Source organism: Tribolium castaneum, chromosome 6 (genome assembly GCF_031307605.1).
Source record: "Tribolium castaneum strain GA2 chromosome 6, icTriCast1.1, whole genome shotgun sequence".
Classification (NCBI taxonomy): domain Eukaryota; kingdom Metazoa; phylum Arthropoda; class Insecta; order Coleoptera; family Tenebrionidae; genus Tribolium; species Tribolium castaneum.
The window spans coordinates 12,687,149-12,709,415 of NC_087399.1; the positions used below are offsets into that span (position 1 = coordinate 12,687,149).

The window sequence follows — 22,267 nt, forward strand, 5'->3', positions numbered from 1 at the left end:
CACCTTGTCGTGGTGAGGGAGCTCAGTAGTTCTATCACAAAACCTATGCAGAACGAAGCTAAGTACAACCAAAGTTTTAATCATCTTTTTTTATATTTTTTTTAAAACAGGAATAATTTTATTGTTAAAAGTATTCAAAAAAATAGCGAGCGTGATTACTCGTATTTCAAAATCTCATAAGATACGTTGATAGCAGTGTCTAAAAAAAAACGTAATGCAAATCTATAGGTACCTAATTATTTTGTTAAAAAAATTAATTCCGAAATCATGTGCTTTAATTTTATACCATTATTAGAGAAATCGCTAAAATTCCTATTTGTGCCGATACATTTCTCTGTCTTGAACAAATGCAATAAAATTATTATCTTGTGGGTCACCCCAATGGTGGTTACCTCCAGCGGTGCGTCCTAAACCCGTCATAAATCTTCTTCCAGCTAGCTACGCATTCGAAGAAGTATGCATTAAAAGTTGCCTACTTACAATTTAATTTTTGCTTTACATCTAACAATTAAGAACAGTTAACAAAAATCTAAAATATCTCAGGTCTGTATTTTTAAATTTCCTATAAAATGGTTTTTTTTAATTCTCAATACAATGCACCGTTATCAAAAATTCGTATCAACTTCATTAACAGACATTTTATTTAATAAAAAAATATCTAGCCATTTATTTTAATCAAGAATGTTTCTTGGAACTACATTTACTTATAAAGAAACACTGCAAATGTCAAGAAACTCTTCAAGTCTAAATTTGCGGCTAAAAAGAGTAAAAACAGTTTACACGTAAAACGTATGCGCCAGCTCCCAGAGGGTCTAGAGCCTTAAGTAGCAGCCGGGGGTTCATAGACTGTTTTAGGGGAAAATATTGTAAAGACGATCTTTAAAAAAGGTCGACAATAGTAAAAAGAAAATAAACAATTGCCTAACCTATAACCTGTTTTTGCAAGAAAACGACTCATTTGTCTAATTGGATACTCCTTTAGAAAACACGCCACTGACCCACAGGTGGAATGTTAGATTCACATTTAAGTAATTTAGAGCTACACAGACGTGATATTGCTTCCCGAGCGCGGAGCCCGAGTTTCGGAAAGGAATCACAAGCAGATATTGCCAGCTTTTCTTTATGAGTTTAATACAACGCTTTCTCTTATAGGTACATCGAGAAATTTTTGTAAAATTTTTTCACCGATAGAATACAAAAATCACCAAACAGAATAAAAAGATCACCAAATGGCCTTTGTTCTATCGAATTTTTGTTATATGGCTTTGATTGAAGAAATTTACCATAGTAACCACTTGTAAAATATGTACTACTTCTACTTGAATCTGTGGAATAAACAACATTATTAATACCTATAATAAAAATTATGTTTTTATTGGTATGCAATTTAGTTTATTTCAAACACGCCGCTGCGTGTTTACATCCAACTTTCAAAATCGCGGTTTTTTTAAAGTGTCAGTGGCAACCAGGCTCGGCCATAGGCCGTGACAAAGGTGGCGCCCGCCACGGGGCAACAGCGTTGGGGGCGCAAAGATTTGTGAGTTAAATAAAAAAAGTACACTTGTTTATTTATAGATGTTGTTTGTTTGTCCAAACTGGCACGTAGTCGTGCGTACCATAGAGTAGACAGAGGCGACACAACCATTGAATTGAACATCGGCCACCTACCTCAATCGTTACACACGCTTTTGCACAAAGTTAATAAGAGTCATTTTGTTCTCTATCTATGTTCTGGGTTTAGCCTATGTCGACTCTGTGTGCCTACTAATAAGAATAAGAGTGATAGTGATATCAAATGACCGCACTAAGCGCTGTGTATGGGTGTCGCCTGCTTGCCAGTCTGCTAGTAGTCTGTCAACGCGAATGTCACAATCATAAGTTGTCACAGTCATAGTTTAATTCGTTTAATTCGAAATTAAATTTTAATTTCGCTTTCTGTAAACCGACCCTTAGACTTTTATGTTATGTTATGGAAAACGGTGGCCCACCGATTGTCGGTCAAGACTTTTTAGTAAAGAATAAAATGAGGTTTACACAGGTAAATTACGTTGATGACGGTGATGGCAATAAGGTGGACGCACTGAAGGCCGAGTTGGATAAAATCTTTTTTAACAGAGTTAGGTTGCTTTAACAAGGATAAGTTAGCATTAAATTAAAAAATCCAAACACCGCACCAAAATTACGTGGAGGTCAGCAATATACCAAGTTGGATCTATCCCAAGCGTATCAACAAATGGAGTTAGATGAAGTTTCGAAAGAGCTTTTGACAGTTTCCACATACCGGGTGCTCAAAAACCGGCGCACCAACTCAATGGAGTGTGGTAAAGAATGGCTTACATATAAAGGTAAAAATAGTAAAAAAATTCTTTGCATTAAAGTTATTGCTAAATAACAAATTTTAAATAAATGATATGTGGCAACATTGTCTAACAGTCGTGATCGCAATAGGATTTGATCAACAATAAAAATAAATTATTTTTGAAACGGTTTCCTAGGAAATAATTCCCAGCGTTGGCACATCTACAAACTGTGATTTTTTTGATGAATTTTAATTTTTTAAATTAAAAAAACTGCTAAAGTCTGATGGGAAATTTAAAAATAGTTATTCATCGTTGTGTTAGGGAACAATTACTTAGTGTGAAACATAAAAACATTAAAAAATAATGAAAACTGAAGAAGTTAACAAAATAAGTTTGTAGCTCCACATTTTTTAAAATATGACTTTAGGAATTTTTTCAAGATTTTTTTAGTGATCTACACACGCTTCTCAACAACGTACCACTAAGTTGGTGCGCCAGTTTTTGAGCACCCTGTATAAGGGTTTATTTAGATACAATAGGTTGGCATTTGGAGAATTTTCGGCTCCAGGTATGTTTCAAAAATTGATGCAAGGGCTTTTAAGCGGTTGGGATGAGATGATAGTATTTCCGGACGAAGTACTAGTCACAGGCGCTATATACAGAATCTTCGCAAGGTTTAGGTAGATTTAGGGACGCAGGATTAACGTTAGGTTTAAATAAATGTAAATTTTTCAAAGATAATGTAACTTATCTACTGATCATAAACCCCTTTTAGCCATATTTTCGTCAAAGAAGGGAGTTTGGTCAATTGCGGTAAATAGGTTTTGTCGATGGGCAATAACGTTAACGGCGTATAATTACGATATCAAATATGTAAAGTCGGCAGGAAACGGAGCGGATTTTTTGTCGAGTTTGATTACATAAATTTGTTTTACTCAGAAATAGCGAGTAAAAAAATAAATTTTGATGATATTCAAAAAACTACGTTAAAAGATCGGGAATTACGAAAAATTATAAAATTAGTCCTTCCCAAGCGACAGAAGTGGTAGAAACGTGGCTTCAAGCAGCAACACGATCGTGGATGTAACTAGTACTAGTGCAACCAGCGATGTTGTAATCGACGGCACCAAATCAAATAATGAATTTATTGTTAGTGTTAATATAAACCTCAATATTAATAAATAAAGAAACTTCAATGTTAATAAATAAAAAAATTCGAATTCCCTAGGGAATAAAGTACCTTATTTTTGATCAAAAGCGAAGGAATAAACCTTCACTTTATTCCCGTTTGGGAAGAAAATTAGTTAAAGAGGGAAATTGGCCAAAATGTTCACTAAATGCGGGAATTAACAATTATAGATCTTACTATAATAAACAGTTTCGACTTGTATTTATATAACGATTGTTTAATGTAGAACAATCGCATAATAATGTAATACCGCAAAAGTTACGATAGTTTTATCTACAAAAGCTGCATTCTACGCATTTAGGAATGGTGCAAATGAAACAAAATGCCAAGAATTTTTTGGTAGCAAAAACTAGACCAAGACATTGAATCGTTAGTACAGGCGTGTACAATTTGTCAACAAGTTAGTCAAAGTTCTCCAAAAAAAAACACCCTGGAACTGTCCGAACGAGGTGTAGGAACTGATTCATGTCGATTTTTTAGGCCCTCTTCGGGGTAAAACATATTTTATTGTATTAAATGCACATAGTAAATGAACTGTTCATAAGTTTATAAAAGTTTATTAGACGACAAAAATTTCATCATTGGCAACCATTCGAGTATTGCGAAGCCTTTTTGCTAGGCTAGGTTTGCCAAAAACAATGGTAGGCAGCTAGTTTCAATGGAATTAATAATTTTTTTAAAAAACAATAGAATTCAACTTGTGACTAGTCGACCCTACCATCTCCAGTCAAACGGCGCAGCCGAAAACTCGGTGAAAACTGTCAAACGTTCTCTTTAAAAAGCAATAATTGACGGGAATTACAGTGTTACCAATTTGGTTCTTTGCAGATGTTTTTTTTTTAATATCGAAACGCGGCACATACCTAGTACGTCAGGAATTACACCAGCAGTGATAATGTTTAATAGACAACTTCGTACAAAATTACATATTTGAACAAGATGGTACTGTTCCGTTAACATCAAACGAGCAATCATTAGGCGAGTTACCTGAAAATCCACCCACAACTGAGCAATCACTTGAACACGAAAATAATTCCTAATTCATCAGGTAGGGAATTTCATGAACTGAACAGTGAATGACAGTTCCTACGCTCCCACTACACCAATTCCTGCAGTACCAGTAACTATAACTCCTGCTTCTTCAAGTCCCCAAGTGTCCCGTCATAACGTAAAACATCAAAAAAAACCTGTGGCAATAGAGGAAATTAAAAAAGCCACTGTGCTGTACAAAGAATCCAATAGTTTATCAAGGTTCTTAATAGATGAATTTAAAGACTTTAAAAAATAAATAATATAATGAAAAGAAAAGAAATTGGAATAAAAGAAAAATAAATAAATTATGTCTCTGTTTGTATTTACGTTTCAATAAAATAGTAAAACGTTTTTTCTTACTTACAGATTTTTTTATATCCGTTTACGGAATATTAGTTTATAAGAGGATTTCCGAAATTTAAATTTAAGTTAAATTGTCAAAAAAAGGATATGTCTTCATCAAAAAAGTTCATTTCGATTTAATGGGTTTATTGTCTAATTATTGGTAAGCCGTCTAATAATTGTCTGATAGTGATTTATTAGTAAGTTGTCTAGTTATAAATATCTTAAGTTAAGTCTCCGCATTTCCATAAAGTTTGGATCTTCCAGAGCTGACGGCAAGGGACGTCATTAGCAAGTGGATATTCTTGATAGTCTTCGACATTGAGGTTATACTCTGTACACATGTTATAGAGCACACAACAAGCTATCACTATTTTACATACTTTACCTGGCTCATATCCTAAAGCACTGTCTAAAACATGCCATCGACTTTTTAATATACCATCTACTTTTTCAATGAGGTTTCTTGTAGAAATATGGACCGAATTGTAAAGTAGTTCAGATTCTAAATTAGGACATGGGTCATTAGCAAAGGTTTTCAAATCAGGACCACCAATTAGCTGAACGTTAGTAGAATGATAAAGATGTCGGTTTAAATATTGTTTAGGGTTATCTACAGGTGCCTTTAACCAATAATGTTAATTACTCCTAAAACATGGGGGAAACTGTTCCATGGGCTGTTACACCTAGTCTGTAAAAAGCTTGTTTAACTACAGGATATTCGGCAGCAGATAAAATTTTAGAAATTGGGGCGGTACTTCAGCAAAGGCATCCGTAACCTCATCCACTACTCGTGAAACAAGTGCTTGCGAAACTCTTCCCACAAGTAATTGAAAAGAACCGGAAGCGTAAAACTTAAGAACAATATACAATTTGAGTAGGGGTAAGATGTTCATAATGTCCTTTTTTTGTATTTTTGGTCAAAAACGGTGTTAGTACATTTACAACATAATTGAAAACCCTGCGATCTAATCGAGTTCTCTGAGAAAGTCTCTCGGTAATATGGTGAACAAGAATGGGTTCACGTCGAGGAAGAGGTTTGCAAAAATGTTGGTTATTTAATAGATGGTCCGAAAATTCAGATTTTGTTTTAAAGGGTGGGTTCGTTTTTTCTCGAATTTCTTTCACCATGTATCCTTTATGTTCTAGGACCCTGGTCATGATCTTTCTACCTGTCTGGCCTATATAGAAAGCGTTACAGTCTTCACAAGTTAATTTATAGACTCCTGAGTGGTTACCTATGTTTATTATTTATTTTGTTTATATTTATTTTGTCAACATTTTTGCAATTTTAACAACTTTGAAGTGTTACACATATGCAACAAAAGCCGCAAACTCAACAATCTAGAAATATTGGAAATTTACAAACATCTTTCCCTTCACAACTCCACTTGCGTGAATGAACAAACCAATTTTAACAAACCCTTATTAAATAATTTTTTCAATATATCATAACTCGACAATTTACTTTTCAACATGTTCCAAATCTCGTTATAATTATTCTAGTTTTGCAAAATTGTTTTTTCCAAATTTTGATATTTTACAGATCCCTCTATTAACCTTTTACTTTCTCCGTTAGAGGGCGGAGTTTCATTGAACAATTTTTAAGTCATTCATTTTGTAGTTCCTTTTTTACATTTCACTTTTCAACTCGACAAGATTTAACCTTCTTTCTTTTTGAAAAAATTTTAATAATTTGTAACATTTTTATTGTTTTGTTCTTAAAAAACACGTAAATGTAAATTCTTACGTAGTTTTATCCTGTGTTTTTTGAAATGTTTTGGTGAGTACTCTTATCAACCACAATATTAGTTACACAACAACCCTCTTTTTTTCATGTATAGACTGCTGATGATGGTATAAATAAATACCGAAACTAGTCCAATTCCTTCTTTTTATTTCCACTTTGGTTAGGCTTCGACTTTAAGTTATCCATTTATTCATTTTGAAAAAATTTAACCTAACTTTGAGATGGTCAACTCCCTCAACTTCCCCAAGGAATTTAAAAAATTATTTGTTGAGCTCTGTTACCATTTAAAATTAACACGCGTATTTCGGATACATCCTGTATATTGCAAATAAAAAATTTCGTATAGAAAGGGGGCTAGTTTTACTTTTCACGCAGGCGACCGATACCCTAGGAACGGGTCTTTCAACAATCCAGGAATAATGCATACTTGAGGGCAAAGTAATTGCAGGTGTCAGTATTAAACAGAATTACCGAATATGAATGATCACAAATTAGAAGTTAACGAGACAAGCAGATAAATGTAAGCTATGTGCATTACACTGTGGCAACCGGTACCGTCTTAAAGTGTGAAATACGATAAAAAAAACATGGGTATGTACGAAGGAAAAATAGGAAAAGTGCCGTGAAAGACTTATTAATAGCTAATGTAAATGTAGAGGACATAGAGAAACCAATGGTGAGCGAACTTGTTGTAAATCAGACCTTGCATGAACAAGGTGCTTGTATGCATTTCTAAGGCAAAGAAAAAGGCTCGGGAGGAAGATAGCTTGGCAACTCCAATATCACCCATTTATGAAACGGAAGTGAGGCACTACGATCGTGGTTTAGATTTTACGAGCTTTCCAAAATTTACATCAGTGAAAACAGTTTTAAACAGGCATCGCCACAATTATAATCACAATTAAGAACCCCAAAATTTGCGAAAATAAACTAGGCCACAAATATCTCTACTTTTGAAGATACATCAACCCATTTGTTGTGGTAAGACGGAATGGCAAGGAGAAGATACTGAGTTTTGCAACAAATTTTGGGAAAAAAGGCAATGGTTAATGGCAAGGTATTTTCATGGATGGCATATTTAATAGCTGCACCAACAAGTCTATCAACTTTACACTATCCATGTGGACACTGGTAAGACACACGAGGAAACTAACGTAATTCCAGAAATTTATTCTTTTCTTTCTGACAAGAAAACAGAAAAGTGTGCGAAAACGGCTTTCAATACTGGCGCTGAAAAGTGAACTCCCTAGTGCAAAAATTTCGAATGTAATTACCATTTTAATCAGTGTTCGTAGAGAAAAGTGTAATCATTAGGACTAGTAGAAGAATACACAAACAGTGAGTGCATTCCTTTGCACATTCGAATGTCTCTGGCGTCTCTTCCAATTAAGGACATAGAGGTTGGTTAGCTAATGATCAAGGAAAGTGCTCCAGTTAGTGACAAAATAGATAAATTTAATGACTATTTTCTGGAAAATTAAATGGATGGTAGTCTAAGTTGTCTTAGAATGAGTTTTGCTCGTTCATGGTTCTTCGTGTGTGTGAACCAAGTAATATGTTCAAGCCAAAATTTTGGGATGGTGAGGCTGCCGTCTAATAATACCATAAGATCTTTCTCCGGCAAGTTTTCCAAGTCAGAAATGTGGCCTGAGGCGACATCCAAGTGTGGCGCAAATTCAAGACGAAGATAAAAGGTCAGGAAAAAGGAAGAATTTTTGTCAGTAACTGAAGAGAAAAACATGGGAGAAGAGGTCAATGAAGAAACAAGATGAATAGTCATCAAGGGAAGTAGAAAGCTACTTCGAGTACCAGTTGGTTCTGGAAGACAACGAAAGGGACGAAATGACATTGCGGAAGCGGATAATTTACCACTCATAGTCCAAGAAATAGAGAAACGACCCGAGCTCTACAACGAATACAAGATCAGTTTTCAAAATTTTAGGCAGACGTTGAAGGAAAATAAAGAATAATTATCAGAGCTGGAATTTTTCTTTATACCTGCATTGCCGTTTGAAAATCTGGCGTATACACTAATCGAAAAGTGGGACTGTGACGACAAAGCACGTAGCAAGATTTGTCATTTTAGATTGGCCCTTTTGTGTAAATATCAGAAAATGCTCAACAAATGCAACAAAGCATTCACGCAGTTATTACAATAATCGATCTCGTGGAAACTGAACTGAAATTAATGATGACAGGAAGTCGTCAGGACATTCAATGTCTACCCGAACAGGCCAGTTGCCTTAAGAGTGAAGAAGACGTACCAAGTGAAGTCGAAAAAACAGTTGTGAAGAATGAAGATAATATGTAGAAAGTGAAGATAGAAAATGATGTTGCCGAAGACATTAAGGGTATTGTTCTCATTCAAAAAGAAGAGTTATCAAAAACGAATAAAACTGACGCTGAGCCTCAAGAAAAGAAGAAAAGAAGTTTCATACCAGATGATGAAGAGAAAAACAGTTAAACAAGGCCAAGAAGTACCAATGTGGGCGACGAAAGCACTCTCAAGTTTGGTGATGGCCAATTTGACTACGTCAAAGAGTTTTCAGGTCACTTGCGAGACGCTTAGGTCGAGAAAGGATAAAGATGAAAAGAAACGGGAGAATTTTAAGAATTCGAGGACAGATTCTGTATGGACCACAACATGGTAAATGTAATAAAGGCAATAACAATTTTTACAGGGTCGTGGCCCTTCCACGATGAAGGTCACCATTGCCGTAAAATTAAAGAAGACTATGTCAGGTTCTTGGCACCCCAGTCTATATCGAAGGATATGGGGTTAAACAGGGTTTTTCTTTAAAGTTAAAAATTTCTGTAAAAGTTGTCGCAAAGGTTGAGTAAACCATGCAAGCATTTCCGCGGCATCAGCAAATATCAGGAAAATGTCTTAACTGGGTCACTTGACCAGCGACAACTAAACAGTAACAAAATGGTTTTTAAATTTTAAGTAGTGAAAATATTATTGTAATTAAATTTGGTTTAGATTCACTGTTTTAGCTTGTTAGTAAATTTTGTATATACATATTCAAATCATTTTCGTAATAAAATCATAATTAAACCTAACTTCGAGTTCTTACTCATTAAATCGCGAATTAAATTTTAATTGCAATTAAGACATTCTGTAAACCGGTACTAAGAATTTTATTGGTTATTTCTATGATTAACTGCCTTTAAATTTTAATAGTTTTATTACAAATTACGCGTTATTATGTGGTAAATTATTAAAGAGGTGTTAATATACATAAAACTGAAATGGTGCAATAAATATTAATTTTAAGGCAGTGCCTCCGCTGTCGGCAACGGTGCCCAAAAAAAAAAGAAGGATGGTAGCCGGCGTCGGTTGCTTGCGCAGCACTGGCACTCCAGGTCCGTCATATAACTTTACAATAGAAAATTGATAATTGGAATTTACAATTATTACGTATCATTTTAGATAAATATTTCATTGAGAAACTGCATTTTCAAATATTTTTGTAGAGCGATTTGCGAAAGTTTTTTGATGATGATGATGATGATGGCACTAATAATAATCTACACGCTGTTAGAAGTGTTTGAGTTCGATCAAATAGAAAATTCAATCAAAATTGTAATGCAAACATGATTAAGAAAAAAAAACTAACACTTATGATTAGGGTGCACAAAAAAGGGCTTTTATGAAACAAAGTAATGGTGTTACACAAATATAGGTAATTTGATTGTTCATAAAATTTGTAAATAAAATAAATCATGGTAAAAACATTCAAACTACTTTAGTTCAGTATTATACGAATAATGATCCAAATTATTTTGACCCAATACCGTCATGCTACTTGAAACGTTTTTTTTTTAAACAAAATTATTTTTCTACCGACAAACTACCGAAAATTTAATAGTACAGTAATGTACAAGGTGTATCAGAAATACGTGTGGAAATTTTAAGAGGTAACAAAGCTCAACAAATAAAAAATTTTTTTATTTTTTATTTTTTAATGAAAGTTTCGCAAATTTAGTCAAAATTCGTAAAAGATAACATATTGAAACGTGTACCAGCCTATGGGTACAAAAAAGTAAGAGTGCAGAACTATTTTCGTTGTTATGGAAACGGACAATTTAAACAATTTATGAAACAACATTTATGTTTATTGAACAATTTGTGAAACAAAAGTAGAAAAAAATTATTTACGCTCGCAAAATTGTTTGAAGGTCACGTTGCGCGCTAGGATCATTTGTGAAGCACGAGAAATAGACGCTAGTGTAAAAGTGTAAAACACATGGTACATCATTCTCGCCAGTCTGCGGATTTCGGTATCTTTCACTTCTGCTTAACCGGAATTCGAGTGAACGCACGCTTAATATAACCAATAAGCAAAACCAACATAACCTCGTATAGCTTTTGATATTATTTTGATTTACATTTTACAATAATTTGTCTTTAATTACGAGACAGCAGTTGTTCTAATTTTAATTTAAGGTTTCTTGTGTGTTTCGTTTTACGTCTGCACACATTATAATTCCAGTTAACTGTCTTTGTATAAACGGTGAGCAATTTAATTAAATCTTTTCTTTGCTTAAATGTCGATATTATGCAGCTACAAAAAATGGGTCGCCGTCCTTGTGCTGTTTTAAATTGTGTAGAAGAAAATCGAATTAGACATCGATTTCCCAATCCTGATAAATTCCCAGACCGTTTTCAGAAATGGTTGTTTTTATGTGGGAAGAAAAAACTTTTTGAGAAAGATCCAGAGTTAGTTTACCGGTCGCTGAGAGTATGTCACGCACATTTTAAACCGGAAGATCGTACGACAAATATGTTTATCCGCAAAGAGTGTTTGCCTGAATTATTTCTTCCACCACCTCTTCAACTTGTTGCTAAATCATCAGAAGAAGAAAGGAAAGGTAAAGTTCAAAGTTCTTTTTTTAAAACAATAATTGTTATAATCGTCGTCTGCATTGATTACTACGCAAACGACGGTTATAATATTGTCATGTTGTGTATACACGGTACATCAGAAATATTGACTTAAAATTTCAATAAAGACAACATACTGAAACGTGTACCTATGTGTATAAAAATAAAAGGGTTTAACTACTCGTATTTTCGATATAAACGGACAATTTGAACAACTTAGAAATAGAACAATTTAAAACAACAATGAAAATTGTTGCTATGAATACAAACTAATTATTAAACACTGATCGGCTCGTTTGCACCAAAGAAAGGAGGAAAACAGTGAAAATTATAAATAAGAATTTTGCAAACTGTTATATAGAAAAGTTGTTGTATTTGATAAGTTTTATTACGTGGTAAAATTAACACACGTATTTCTGATATACCCTGACTGGTTCTGGCCGCGAAAGCCTCTGTTCATCTCTGATTTTTATGCTGTTTATGGTCTGTTAGCGAACGTTAAAATTAATTTTACTCATAAACGTTGAGTTGTATCGAAACAACACAAGAGACCATTTTTGTTTAAAAAACTATTAAATGTATGACTTTGTTGCTGAAAGTGTCAAAAAACTAAAGCTAAAATAGTTTGAGCAGTTTTTACCCTACATTCCCCCAGTTTGGGTCGCCTTTGATTAAATATTTCATACTCGAATTCAATTAGTCGGATAAAGATTATTGACTGTACCAAATTTTGAAATTTTGTAATTTTATCTGGAATGGTTTCTGAAATATTGAGAAAAAACAACTAAAAGAAGCACCTCTTTTAGGAGGTGTAGCTTCTTTATGAAGTATTTTTCAATGCATGTTTATAGAAAACTTTTATCTTAGAATTGAATGTTCTATCACCTGTGTAAATTTGTAACAATAAAAACGGAACAACCTGTATAAACGGTCCCCCAATTTATTAATTTCGTCGTATTAATAGTAATACGTAATAACTAATAAGGAAGTAACATTTTGACATTTAAATTAAAATTTTAATTTTCTCACCAATCTGACGATAAGTATCATAATCTTTAATGGCCCCTCAGTATTCAAGTAGACATATTAGAATTATTATTGATGATTTTAAATAGCTATTTGTGTATTAAAAGCGCAAAAAGTAGTACATTGTCGATTGAGAAAATGTTGACGCGCGACGAAGAAAATTTATTAGTGTCCAGAAATCAGAAATCAGTCAGAAATTATTTATTTTATGTTTACTCGTTGTTACTAGTTTCATAAATCACTGGACATTTGATTTCAATAAAAAATCGGAGACCGAGCGTTTTTTCCATTTTGTCGCTTTAAAGCGTGTTTTGGGAAAACTCCAACTTTGGGTTGCTAACTCGAAGCGCAAATATTTATTTTGGACAGCAATTATAGAAAGAATGTATTTAATTATTTTAATTATTGTTACTCCAATGACTACTTTTACTTTTTCGGAACGGTAACAATAATAATAATAATAATAATTGGCGAACCTCTGAAATTTTGTCACTTATACTTAAATTACTTTTTTTACTACAAAATCAAGGCCGATACAAAAAGTTTATAATTTATAAGATACAAGTATTGTTTAAAAATAAAGGACCTTCCTAATAAAAGTACTCGGGTAATTTATGGGGTGTTCAGTTTTGTAAGGAAATAAGTCCATTTAGACGAGTTTTGAGTTACGAAAGTCCGAATTTTCCTGATATTTTGCAAATCTGTTGGAGTGGTATGGATATTATGCAATGACTAAAAGACAATGTAATTAAGCTGCGTCCTCACTATGCCGATCGGCAAGCCCGATTGGCAAGCTTAATCGGTCCACACCAGTCCACACCAAACCGGCTTTGCCATTCGGTGCTTGCCGATCGGCATAATGTACCATTGTAATATTTTGTTTGAAAAATGAATAAACACAAGTTGGTATAAAACGCGAATTGGAGGAATGAAGTACAGAATTAATTTCTTGGATTTTATTAGGACTAAGATTTTTTCAAATTAAAAGCTCTTTAATTTTTAACCCGTTAAAGTTTTGTCCGTCCAATGTTAATACTGTCTTTTTTTCTAAACTCTTTCTTTCACATAACTTATAGTCTGGGAGCTCGTGATAAAAAAATGTAAAAGTCAGCGTTCTAACTAACGAACGGAACACTAGGGGTAACAACCTTTAAAAGTTTTATTATTTTTATACTTCCTCCATCAGGAAATGGCCATAATTAATGAAATTTCTGCGGTAGTATCTATGAGTGACGTAAACATTATACAGATGTTCCGCGAGGTAGTGCACATATTTTAACCATAGATTTAGCATTAAAAATAAAGTGACCCATCTTTATCTATCCATTAAATATGTTTTTAGAAACTGGCCCATAGTAAATTAATAACATTATTTTCGCATTTACTTTATTCGTTGTCTGCTTCTTGTTATGTGGTATTACTTTTTTATTTATTAATTATTATTTTTGTTGTTTTTACTTACAAATTTTCTTGATTTTAGATTCTGCAGCGACGGGTCTCCCTGAAAAAATAGTTGGTGGGTTTACAGTCAAATAATAATAATAATAGTACTTGATGATTCTTTTTCAATTAATTATAGATGAATGTGATCCTAAAACACTTACGGACAAAAACTTCGTGGTAAATTTAGAGACTTTTGAACCAGAACCAATTGTTTTAACAGAGCATGTCACATCAGAAAGCAGTGAGACGGAAGATACACTATTTTGTGACAAAGTTTTAGATACAGTCGAAAATGCCAATAGTAGTTCTGTTGATTATGTTATGAGTACACCACTTGAAAAACCGTATTTTAGGTCCATCAAAAATTTTCCGATGGGTAATTTTGTAGATTGAATGTTGTATTTTTGATTTTCTTCTTTTCAGATAGTCACGTTACTACGGATGTTTGTCGTATTTGTTTTCGTTTTTTAACTGACCAGGAAACCGTCCAAATTAATGAGGGAACAAATTCGGACTTGGTTAATATTGAACATATGTTAAAGACAGTATTACCAGCTCTGGATTTGAATGTGTGTTCCAATAAAGTAATTTGTTTACAATGTTCAGACCTTGTAAACCACAGTTTTAACTTAAATACACTATGGCTGTTAACGGAACAGAAATTACAAACCATTATTGGTTCTAAGAAAAATAAATATAATCCCGAAGCCGATTTAATCATTGTTACTAAATCAGAAGTTGAGGAAGGTTCAGAAGAGACTATCATCAAGATAGAGCATGACCATGCGTATGAAAAACAGGCACAAACTTTACCAGTTGTATTAGTTTCTAATGGTAATGGGAAAATTTCATATCACACCAAGACCAAAAAAATAACTAGGAAATCTCAGTGGGGTTCCGGTCCCTACATATGTGAAATATGTGGTGCCTTATACCACCAGATACGCGCTTTCAGACGGCATATATGGAATCACAACCGCAAAAATACAACAAATCGAAAACAAGAACATGTGTGAGCTTTGTGGCTAGTTATATTTTAATTACTACTCACTAAGAACACATATGAAGGAAAAACATAACGAACACAAATGTACAATATGCGAAAAAGTTTTTGCCACTACAGCTAAACTCAAAAGACATGTAAATGAGCTGTACTTAAGGTTGTTTTTGTGTCAGTGTTATTATTGTGGAAAACAATTTTCAAGTGCTAGTAGTTTAAGATTACATATGTTGATACATAATCCCAAAAAACATTATCAGTGCCACGTATGTAACAAGAAGTTTCTTTTACCTACGCGTTTAAGAAAACATGTTCGCACCCACGTTGATATTAAGCCGGTCAGACGTGACTTATAATAAACGATTCAAATATAAAAGTTCTATGAAAACATATGTTGAAATATGGCATTTGAATCAAGGGAAATATGAATGTAATGTATGTGGGAAGCTGTATTGGAAAAACTATGATTTGAAGAGACATAAAGTTAAGATAGTACATGGATACACTGAGGATCGCAATGCAGATGAATGAGTTTAATTTTATTATTTTTTTAATAAAAAGTTAACACACGATTTTTTCTACTTATTTCCAGTCCTTAATAGTTACTTGAGAACAACTTACAGAATAGAGGGTAGTTCTTTTGAAATAATATATATCTTATTTAATGTGGGATAATATACATTTACAAACTGAAACATAGATAAAAAGAAAAACAATTATTCTGTTACCTACTTTTCTTAAATAATGAGTATTTTTTGTTTGGCAATGTAAGGGTAATTTGAATAGTACGTTAAGCTGAAAAGGCACCTAACTTACATATTTACATCTAAAAATGTACTCAACTGCTCAACAAATCGTTACTTATATCAAAATAATCGATACAAAATAAATTGAGACATACAAAAAGGTATGTAAGTGGTAATTTGGATTATGGATCGCATAGGTTCAAATTACGATTATTTTACGTAATGGAGGTTTGAATAACTTTTGTTCCTTGTGTATTTACCTGAAATTTAGGCTCTTAATAGACTTTGTATCTAAAATACTAAAAACTGATTTTTATGGTTTTAAATTATCCATAATCCATGTGAAATAGCTGGCTACTTTAGTGTAAACTTTTGGATAATCTTTTTCACAACAAGGGGGTACAATGGATCGAATCCCTTGAACGGAATAAGAAGTATCTTTAGCAACATGCATTAAAATCCCTCCAAAATCTATGTGATGTTGATCCCTATAGGGCAGTTTTTTACCCCCGGCACACATCTGAGAATCCTTTAAATTCACTTGAGTAGTGTTGTATATCAAGTGACACTCAGAATTGTTCCAAACTGTTGCCTAAACATCAAAAGAAATTAAAAAAATGCTTGTGTACGTCGAATCCTACTTACAATACCATCGCGCTTTTTCGTAAAATTACCAACTGTGTCCCAACCTGCTAACTGCAGAGTTTTCCCTATAAACACTTTTCTACTGTCCATTGGTACACAAATTGGCCTTACAATTCCTGCAAAATTATTTTTAAACAAAAATCGAAAAACAGTATAGTCCAGTCAAATAACATATTTTGAGAATATAGGTACTTGAATTTTTGACACTACTGTGAAGTATTTATGAATTTCGAAACAAAGAATTTTTTCAAGCACTAAGGAGTGCTAAAAAGTAAAATAAAGGCTTTTTAAATTTTTCAAAATTATTGTTATTCCAATTTAGAATTTTTTTAAGTTGTGCCTATCCCTTATTATTTCTAATCATCCCAACTCTGTTAATTATAATAATATTAAAAGAGTATTTTTATGTTGAAATATTTTATGCTTTACAACTTTTATTTTTCCCAACTCTTACCTACTTTGTTATATGTTTTCAACACCTCGGGGTTTGAATAAGTTTCTTTCCATGTTTAGCTCCACAGTAATTTACATTAAAAATTCAAGTAAAGCTTATTTGACTGGACTAAGTAACAAAGTACCATCTTTAAAATTAACTTTTTGTTTCAAACGGACTAAAGCAATGTCATGGTATTGATGTGGGTCGTTGGGTTTATACTCTGGATGTACGATAGTACCATCCACTGGAATAACTAATTGCAACCCACTAGTACTTCTATATTCCCCTAAATGGACGGTTCCCCTAAAAAAAAAATAATTAAAATATTATCCATATTTTAGATACTATTAGTATTATTACAATTTGGGCTTTTGTGTGATGCAATGAGCTGCTGTCAAAACATATCTTTTGTTAATCAACACTCCACCACATAAAAATTCACGCCGTCCATCACCTAAAACAAAACAACAAATTTTTCTTCAATGTTCAGTGATACGATATCATACCATGTTCATATTCCAATAGGGCAAGCCATGGGTCCGATGGTCCATCGGGCACATGTAAACCACACTTAGTTGAATGTTTATTTTGAGAAATTGCTCCACTTTCTTCTAGAAGTTCGATGGCTTCTAAAGGACAACAAACTTTAGGAAATAAGAGAGACTCGAAACCGCAGTGAGACTTTTGGATAAGTTTCTTTGATTCTTCGCCTGTTGCATTTTGCAAAACTACAGAAAATAAATGTGGGCATTGATTTATTATAACACATTTGCCTGGTTGCTGGTTAGGTGTTTGACAATGTTCATCTGAAAAATAATTTGTGTTTGAATTGGTGTGATAATGTTGAAGCTTACTTACAAGATGTGATTATTAAGGGTGTAAAAAATAAAAATATTAAGAGTAGTGCCATTATTGAGGACTGAATACTAACAAGCGACTATCGCAACTAGTTTCCGATAACCTCTAATCTGAATTGAATTCCTATAAATATTAAATATCTCGACCATGTTTATCTCTACATATTATTTACAATTTTACAAATCAGTAACTAACAAACTTTCCTTCCACTGTGCTAAAAATGAAATACCCGAGGAATTTTATTTTATAGAATATTTATAAATTAACGGGTGATTTGAAATTAATAATAGATTATGTTGGAAGATGATTAAGAATGAGGAAAAATCGTATTTTATTTACTTTTCTCTTTTATGTCTCAGTTATGGAGCAAAAGAAGCTCAAACCCAGATATTTTTTTTAGCTTGGAATTTCAAAAAGTGTAGTAAGTTTAACTATAGGGCAAGGTGAAAAATTCCCGGCCATTAATAAAATAATTTCATTATTAAATGAAAGACTTAAACTCATCATTGAGACATGTGTGACCACATTCTGACGTTCAAATTCAGCTTGCCATTTTTTACAGTAGAATATGAAGATGTTGACTCTGTAAACTCTCACCAACTTTGGATAAATTTCTGTTGGCAATAAGCCCTCTAAAACAAAGAATTTAAGGACGGGCAAAATTCTCCATGTTATCCATTGTGCAAAACAGACATGCACTTTTTCTTTAAAAATGTTCAAAAAAAAACTATTTGTCAGATTAAGCCGAAACTTGAAGGATGCTATTATGACACATGATGACTTGCTCTCACATAAATTTTGTATTGATAAGAATGTTAACTCTGTGGTAGGTCGAAAATTTCTCACCTTGTCCTCGTATATGTTACGGCTAATGTGTACACTTGGCTAGTTTGTAAACTACCCAAACCGTTGGCTATTTTATTGGAAAACGCAATTTCAACTAAAGTAGCAGCTAGTATGTAAACTAGCTAGGGTCCTTGGCTAATTTACTTGAAAGATGGAAGAACGTAATTTATATTTGCATTTTAATAATTGTAAGTCCAAGTTGTCAGAAGGTTGGTAAGTTGTTTGCCAAAATTAAAAAGATTTCATAACATCAATTTATTCACATAAATTACAGCCAACGAGTTGGTTATTCAATGACTGGATTGTCAACTAGCTAAAAATTAGTTTATTATTAACAAGTAAAGAAAAGTTGTTCATTATCTGTGAGTGATGGGTTTCTGAAACGAGTGCGGAGCACGATAAAAAAATCACCAAATAGAACAAAAAATTCATATAATGACTACTTTATTGTATCGAATTTGGGTTGTATGGCTTTAATTGCGAAATTTATGTAACTAGGTGTATTGTTCACCCCAAATCCGGGTACAAATTTTTCAATTTTCCCTTTTAAGGCGATATGAGCTACTTTTATACCCGATTTTGACACGGACAATTGTTTATCAAAAAACATATTATAACCCCAGATTATAACTAAATGAAATATGGTACCATAGTAACCAATTGTAGAATAAAAGTGTACCACAGTTCCTTTATAGGAACTCTAAAATGTACTACCTCTACTCGTATCTATGGAATAAGCAACAACATTATTAATACCTATAAGAGAAATTGTATATTTTGTGGTACCAGAAATATGGTTTTAATATTAACCAGAGAAAGTCTTAAGAAATTTATGAACTATGCAACTATTTTATCTGTCAAGCGAAGCATAAACCGCAGGGGAAATCGGTGTACAAAATAGAAGATTCAGGGGAAATCCGAGGAAATTTTCAAATAATGCGCATGCGCAAGCTGAGATTTTATGAACCCCATCGGCAACATGTTTGCGGTGATGAGCTTCAGCATATGGTTTATGATGGATGATGATAAAGAGTAGAAAAGAAAAGAATTTTTTTCAATTAATAAAATTTATGACGAAAGACATCTTTTGTGAATTAAGGCTGTTGAAAATAGTGTTCACGCGCTTTTTGATGTAAAAATGCTTATGATCTGTCCCATCCTTTAGCAACAACTGTCAATTTTCAGAATTTTTTTCTTTGAATCAGAGGATTTTATTGATTCTAAATTTGTTGTTGGGATTCAATTTAGACAGTGCCTCCGCTGCCGGCAACGGCGCTCATGCCAACTGCGGGCACCGGTGTCTGGAATAACTGCCGGCAGTAAATTTTTTGAATTTGCTGCGAGATTTATTATTAATTATTAATTTCACATCTTTCTTGAATAAAGCTGTTTTTTCTTAGCTTAAAATGTTTTTTTAAACGACTAAAACTCTCTAAAATACGTATGTAATATGTATATCTCAGAAATTAGTTGTTATTCTTATTGCAGGTTTAACTATATAGTAAACAGTCCTAAAACATTTGGGTACACCTAAAATATACTTTTGATGAAACTTAAATTATCTTTGCTAACTACTACTAACTAACTACTCTCAGTGTACATACATTGTACTCTAAATTTTCGGCTATAAAATTGAGCCGGTATTCGGTTACAAAATAATTTTGTTTTTAAAATAGAACGTTTCATGTAGCATGACGGTATTGGGTCAAAATAATTTAGAGCAAATAATTCGCAAAATACTGAACTAAAGTCGTTTCAATTTCTTTAACACGATTTGTTTGATTTATAAATTTTGTGATCATATTCTGAGTATTGGTGTAACAACATAACTTTGTTTCATAAAAGCCTTTTTGCAGCATTATCATAAGGGTTAGTGTTTTTTTTAAATCATGGATTTCCTGCACAATTTTGCTTAAACAAGTCTAACAGCTTCTAGGCTATCAGTGTTATCAAAAAACTTTCACATATCGCTCCTTGTAATAAAATTTCTCAAAAAATATTTGAAAATATGATTTCGCATTAAAATATCTAACTGATACATAGTTGCGAATTCCAATTGTCATTTTTGCATTATACGGTTATGCATTTGACGGATCTTAAGCGCCACTGCTGAGCAGTTTTAAGGCACCGTTGCCGGCAGCGCAGGCACTGCCTTTAATTTAACACATTAGCTCCTAATTTGTGCTCTATTTCACTCCAAAAAAATGCAAATGCGTTGTTACCATTTTCTGTTTTAACAACTGGACTGAGACAGAAAAATTAGTACTTTTACACTAATTAGCAATTTTAGAATGTTTTATTCACAATTAATTAAGAAAATCTGGTGATTGTTAGGGTTGATTATTTTGTGAAATATCCAGGGTGTCTTGTTTTAAAAAATTACTCTGTATAATAAACCTAAAACACAATAGATCGTGAAATATTCTCAGAATCGTAAAATTTGTTTATATAAGTAATATAAACCAATATTTTTGCTTATGTTCCGATTATGTTTTATCCTTAGATTTATTTGACATTTCATTATTATATAATAAAATATAATTATAATAAATAATATTTAATATACAGACTGATCCAGAAATACTGAGTCTGCTGGCAACACATTTAAAAGTATTCGTGCTCGTAATTTGCAACACTGTAACCGAATTCGATTTCTCTTGACAATTATTTGACGTACAACCCCACAAGAATGTTAAATTGTTGTTAACTGGAAGAGTACTCCATTGATATCCTTAAAAATTTAAGTCCAGTGTTGCCAACAGACTCAGTATTTCTGGATCAGTCTGTATTATAATTATAATTATAATTATAATAAAATTAAAGAAACGTTTATCAGTAGAGTGCGGAACACGAGTTTTAGAAAAAAATCACGAGCAAATAGTCTATACGTCTATAAACGTCAAGGTTTTCTCTTATAGATACATTCATAAATTTTTGGGATCAATTTTTCACCAGTAGAATAAAGAAAATCACCAAATGACCATTTTATTACACACATCGAGAAAGATAAAGAAACACTAAATTAAATAATCATATCAAAATTTCTGAATTTGACTTGTCTTTTGATTTCGATAAGAAGAATATCTCCAATGATTTAATATTTATTACAAATTAAAAAAACATATGATAATTAAATTGTGAAAGATGGAAGAAAACTCTGCGGTAAACATATGATAGGTATTTAATTCACAGGAAATAATTTTGAAAAATTAGGGGAATCTTGAGGAAATCAGGGAAAATCAGAGGAAATCTGGAGAAATCAAGGGAGATCAGTGAAAATCTTAAGAAGAAGGGATATCTGGTGTACAAAATTTGGCTTGCGGTTTACCCTTCGCTGTTCAGACTGCGTTTTCTATTAAATAGCCAATGTTTTGGCTAGTTTACAAACTAACCAGCTAGTTTACAAACTAGTCAAGTTTACACACTAGCCGTAACATACAGGGTGAATCAGAAATGCGTGTGTTAATTTTAACATGTAATAAAATTTCTTATAATAACTGAGATCCCTATGGTAGAGCTCGAAAAACGGACACTGTATACTACTCAAAAACTGAAAACCAGATTTTAATACACAAAAAGTAAACGATAAATAATTTTGAATTTTTTAGTTAAAAAAATGTCGTTCAAGATCTCGAAATTTAAGAGAAAAAATAAATAAATAGGCAAAATAAAAACAAAAAGTTCATAGTTATCAAAAGTCTAACTGAAACTTACTTAGGGTCGGCTTCAACAACCTCAGTTAAATTTATTAGTAGAGTAAATCCAC

At 32.7% G+C, this 22,267-nt stretch overlaps 2 protein-coding genes, 1 long non-coding RNA gene and 1 other non-coding gene across 7 annotated transcripts; 3 read left to right on the forward strand and 1 right to left on the reverse strand.

Annotated features, from left to right (window-relative positions):
* Positions 1 to 4,122: 4,122 nt before the first annotated feature.
* Mir6018 (microRNA mir-6018) lies at positions 4,123 to 4,215 on the forward strand. The gene has a single exon (NR_129355.1). It is a non-coding gene; the product is annotated as a microRNA mir-6018 (primary transcript).
* Positions 4,216 to 6,340: 2,125 nt separating this feature from the next.
* LOC135266569 (uncharacterized) lies at positions 6,341 to 9,645 on the forward strand. Of its 2 annotated transcripts, none has more exons than XR_010334691.1 (3): positions 6,341 to 6,646; positions 6,708 to 9,243; positions 9,295 to 9,645. It is a non-coding gene; the product is annotated as an uncharacterized LOC135266569 (long non-coding RNA). The 2 variants fall into 2 exon arrangements; XR_010334690.1 differs by having other exon boundaries at positions 6,708 to 7,744; positions 7,804 to 9,645.
* Positions 9,646 to 10,829: 1,184 nt separating this feature from the next.
* LOC103314575 (uncharacterized) lies at positions 10,830 to 15,542 on the forward strand. Of its 3 annotated transcripts, none has more exons than XR_010334506.1 (5): positions 10,830 to 11,130; positions 11,182 to 11,488; positions 14,008 to 14,043; positions 14,107 to 14,346; positions 14,398 to 15,542. XR_010334506.1 is itself a non-coding variant. In XM_008200978.3 (5 exons), exons 2-5 carry the CDS (start codon positions 11,191 to 11,193, stop codon positions 14,984 to 14,986), a joined length of 1,167 nt encoding a protein of 388 aa, XP_008199200.1. In that variant the 5' UTR covers positions 10,834 to 11,130; positions 11,182 to 11,190; the 3' UTR covers positions 14,987 to 15,542. The 3 variants fall into 3 exon arrangements, 2 of the variants coding, with proteins under 2 accessions (XP_008199200.1, XP_008199201.1); XM_008200978.3 differs by having other exon boundaries at positions 10,834 to 11,130; positions 14,394 to 15,542; XM_008200979.3 differs by having other exon boundaries at positions 10,834 to 11,130; positions 11,287 to 11,488; positions 14,394 to 15,542.
* LOC103314577 (serine protease 7) lies at positions 15,489 to 17,794 on the reverse strand. Its single transcript, XM_008200980.3, has 6 exons — positions 17,656 to 17,794; positions 17,304 to 17,603; positions 17,158 to 17,251; positions 16,940 to 17,100; positions 16,362 to 16,477; positions 15,489 to 16,308 (listed from the first exon to the last, which is right to left on the reverse strand). The coding sequence occupies exons 1-6, from the start codon at positions 17,705 to 17,707 to the stop codon at positions 16,030 to 16,032; spliced, it is 1,002 nt and encodes a 333-aa protein (XP_008199202.1). The 5' UTR covers positions 17,708 to 17,794; the 3' UTR covers positions 15,489 to 16,029.
* Between the last annotated feature and the right edge of the window lie 4,473 nt (positions 17,795 to 22,267).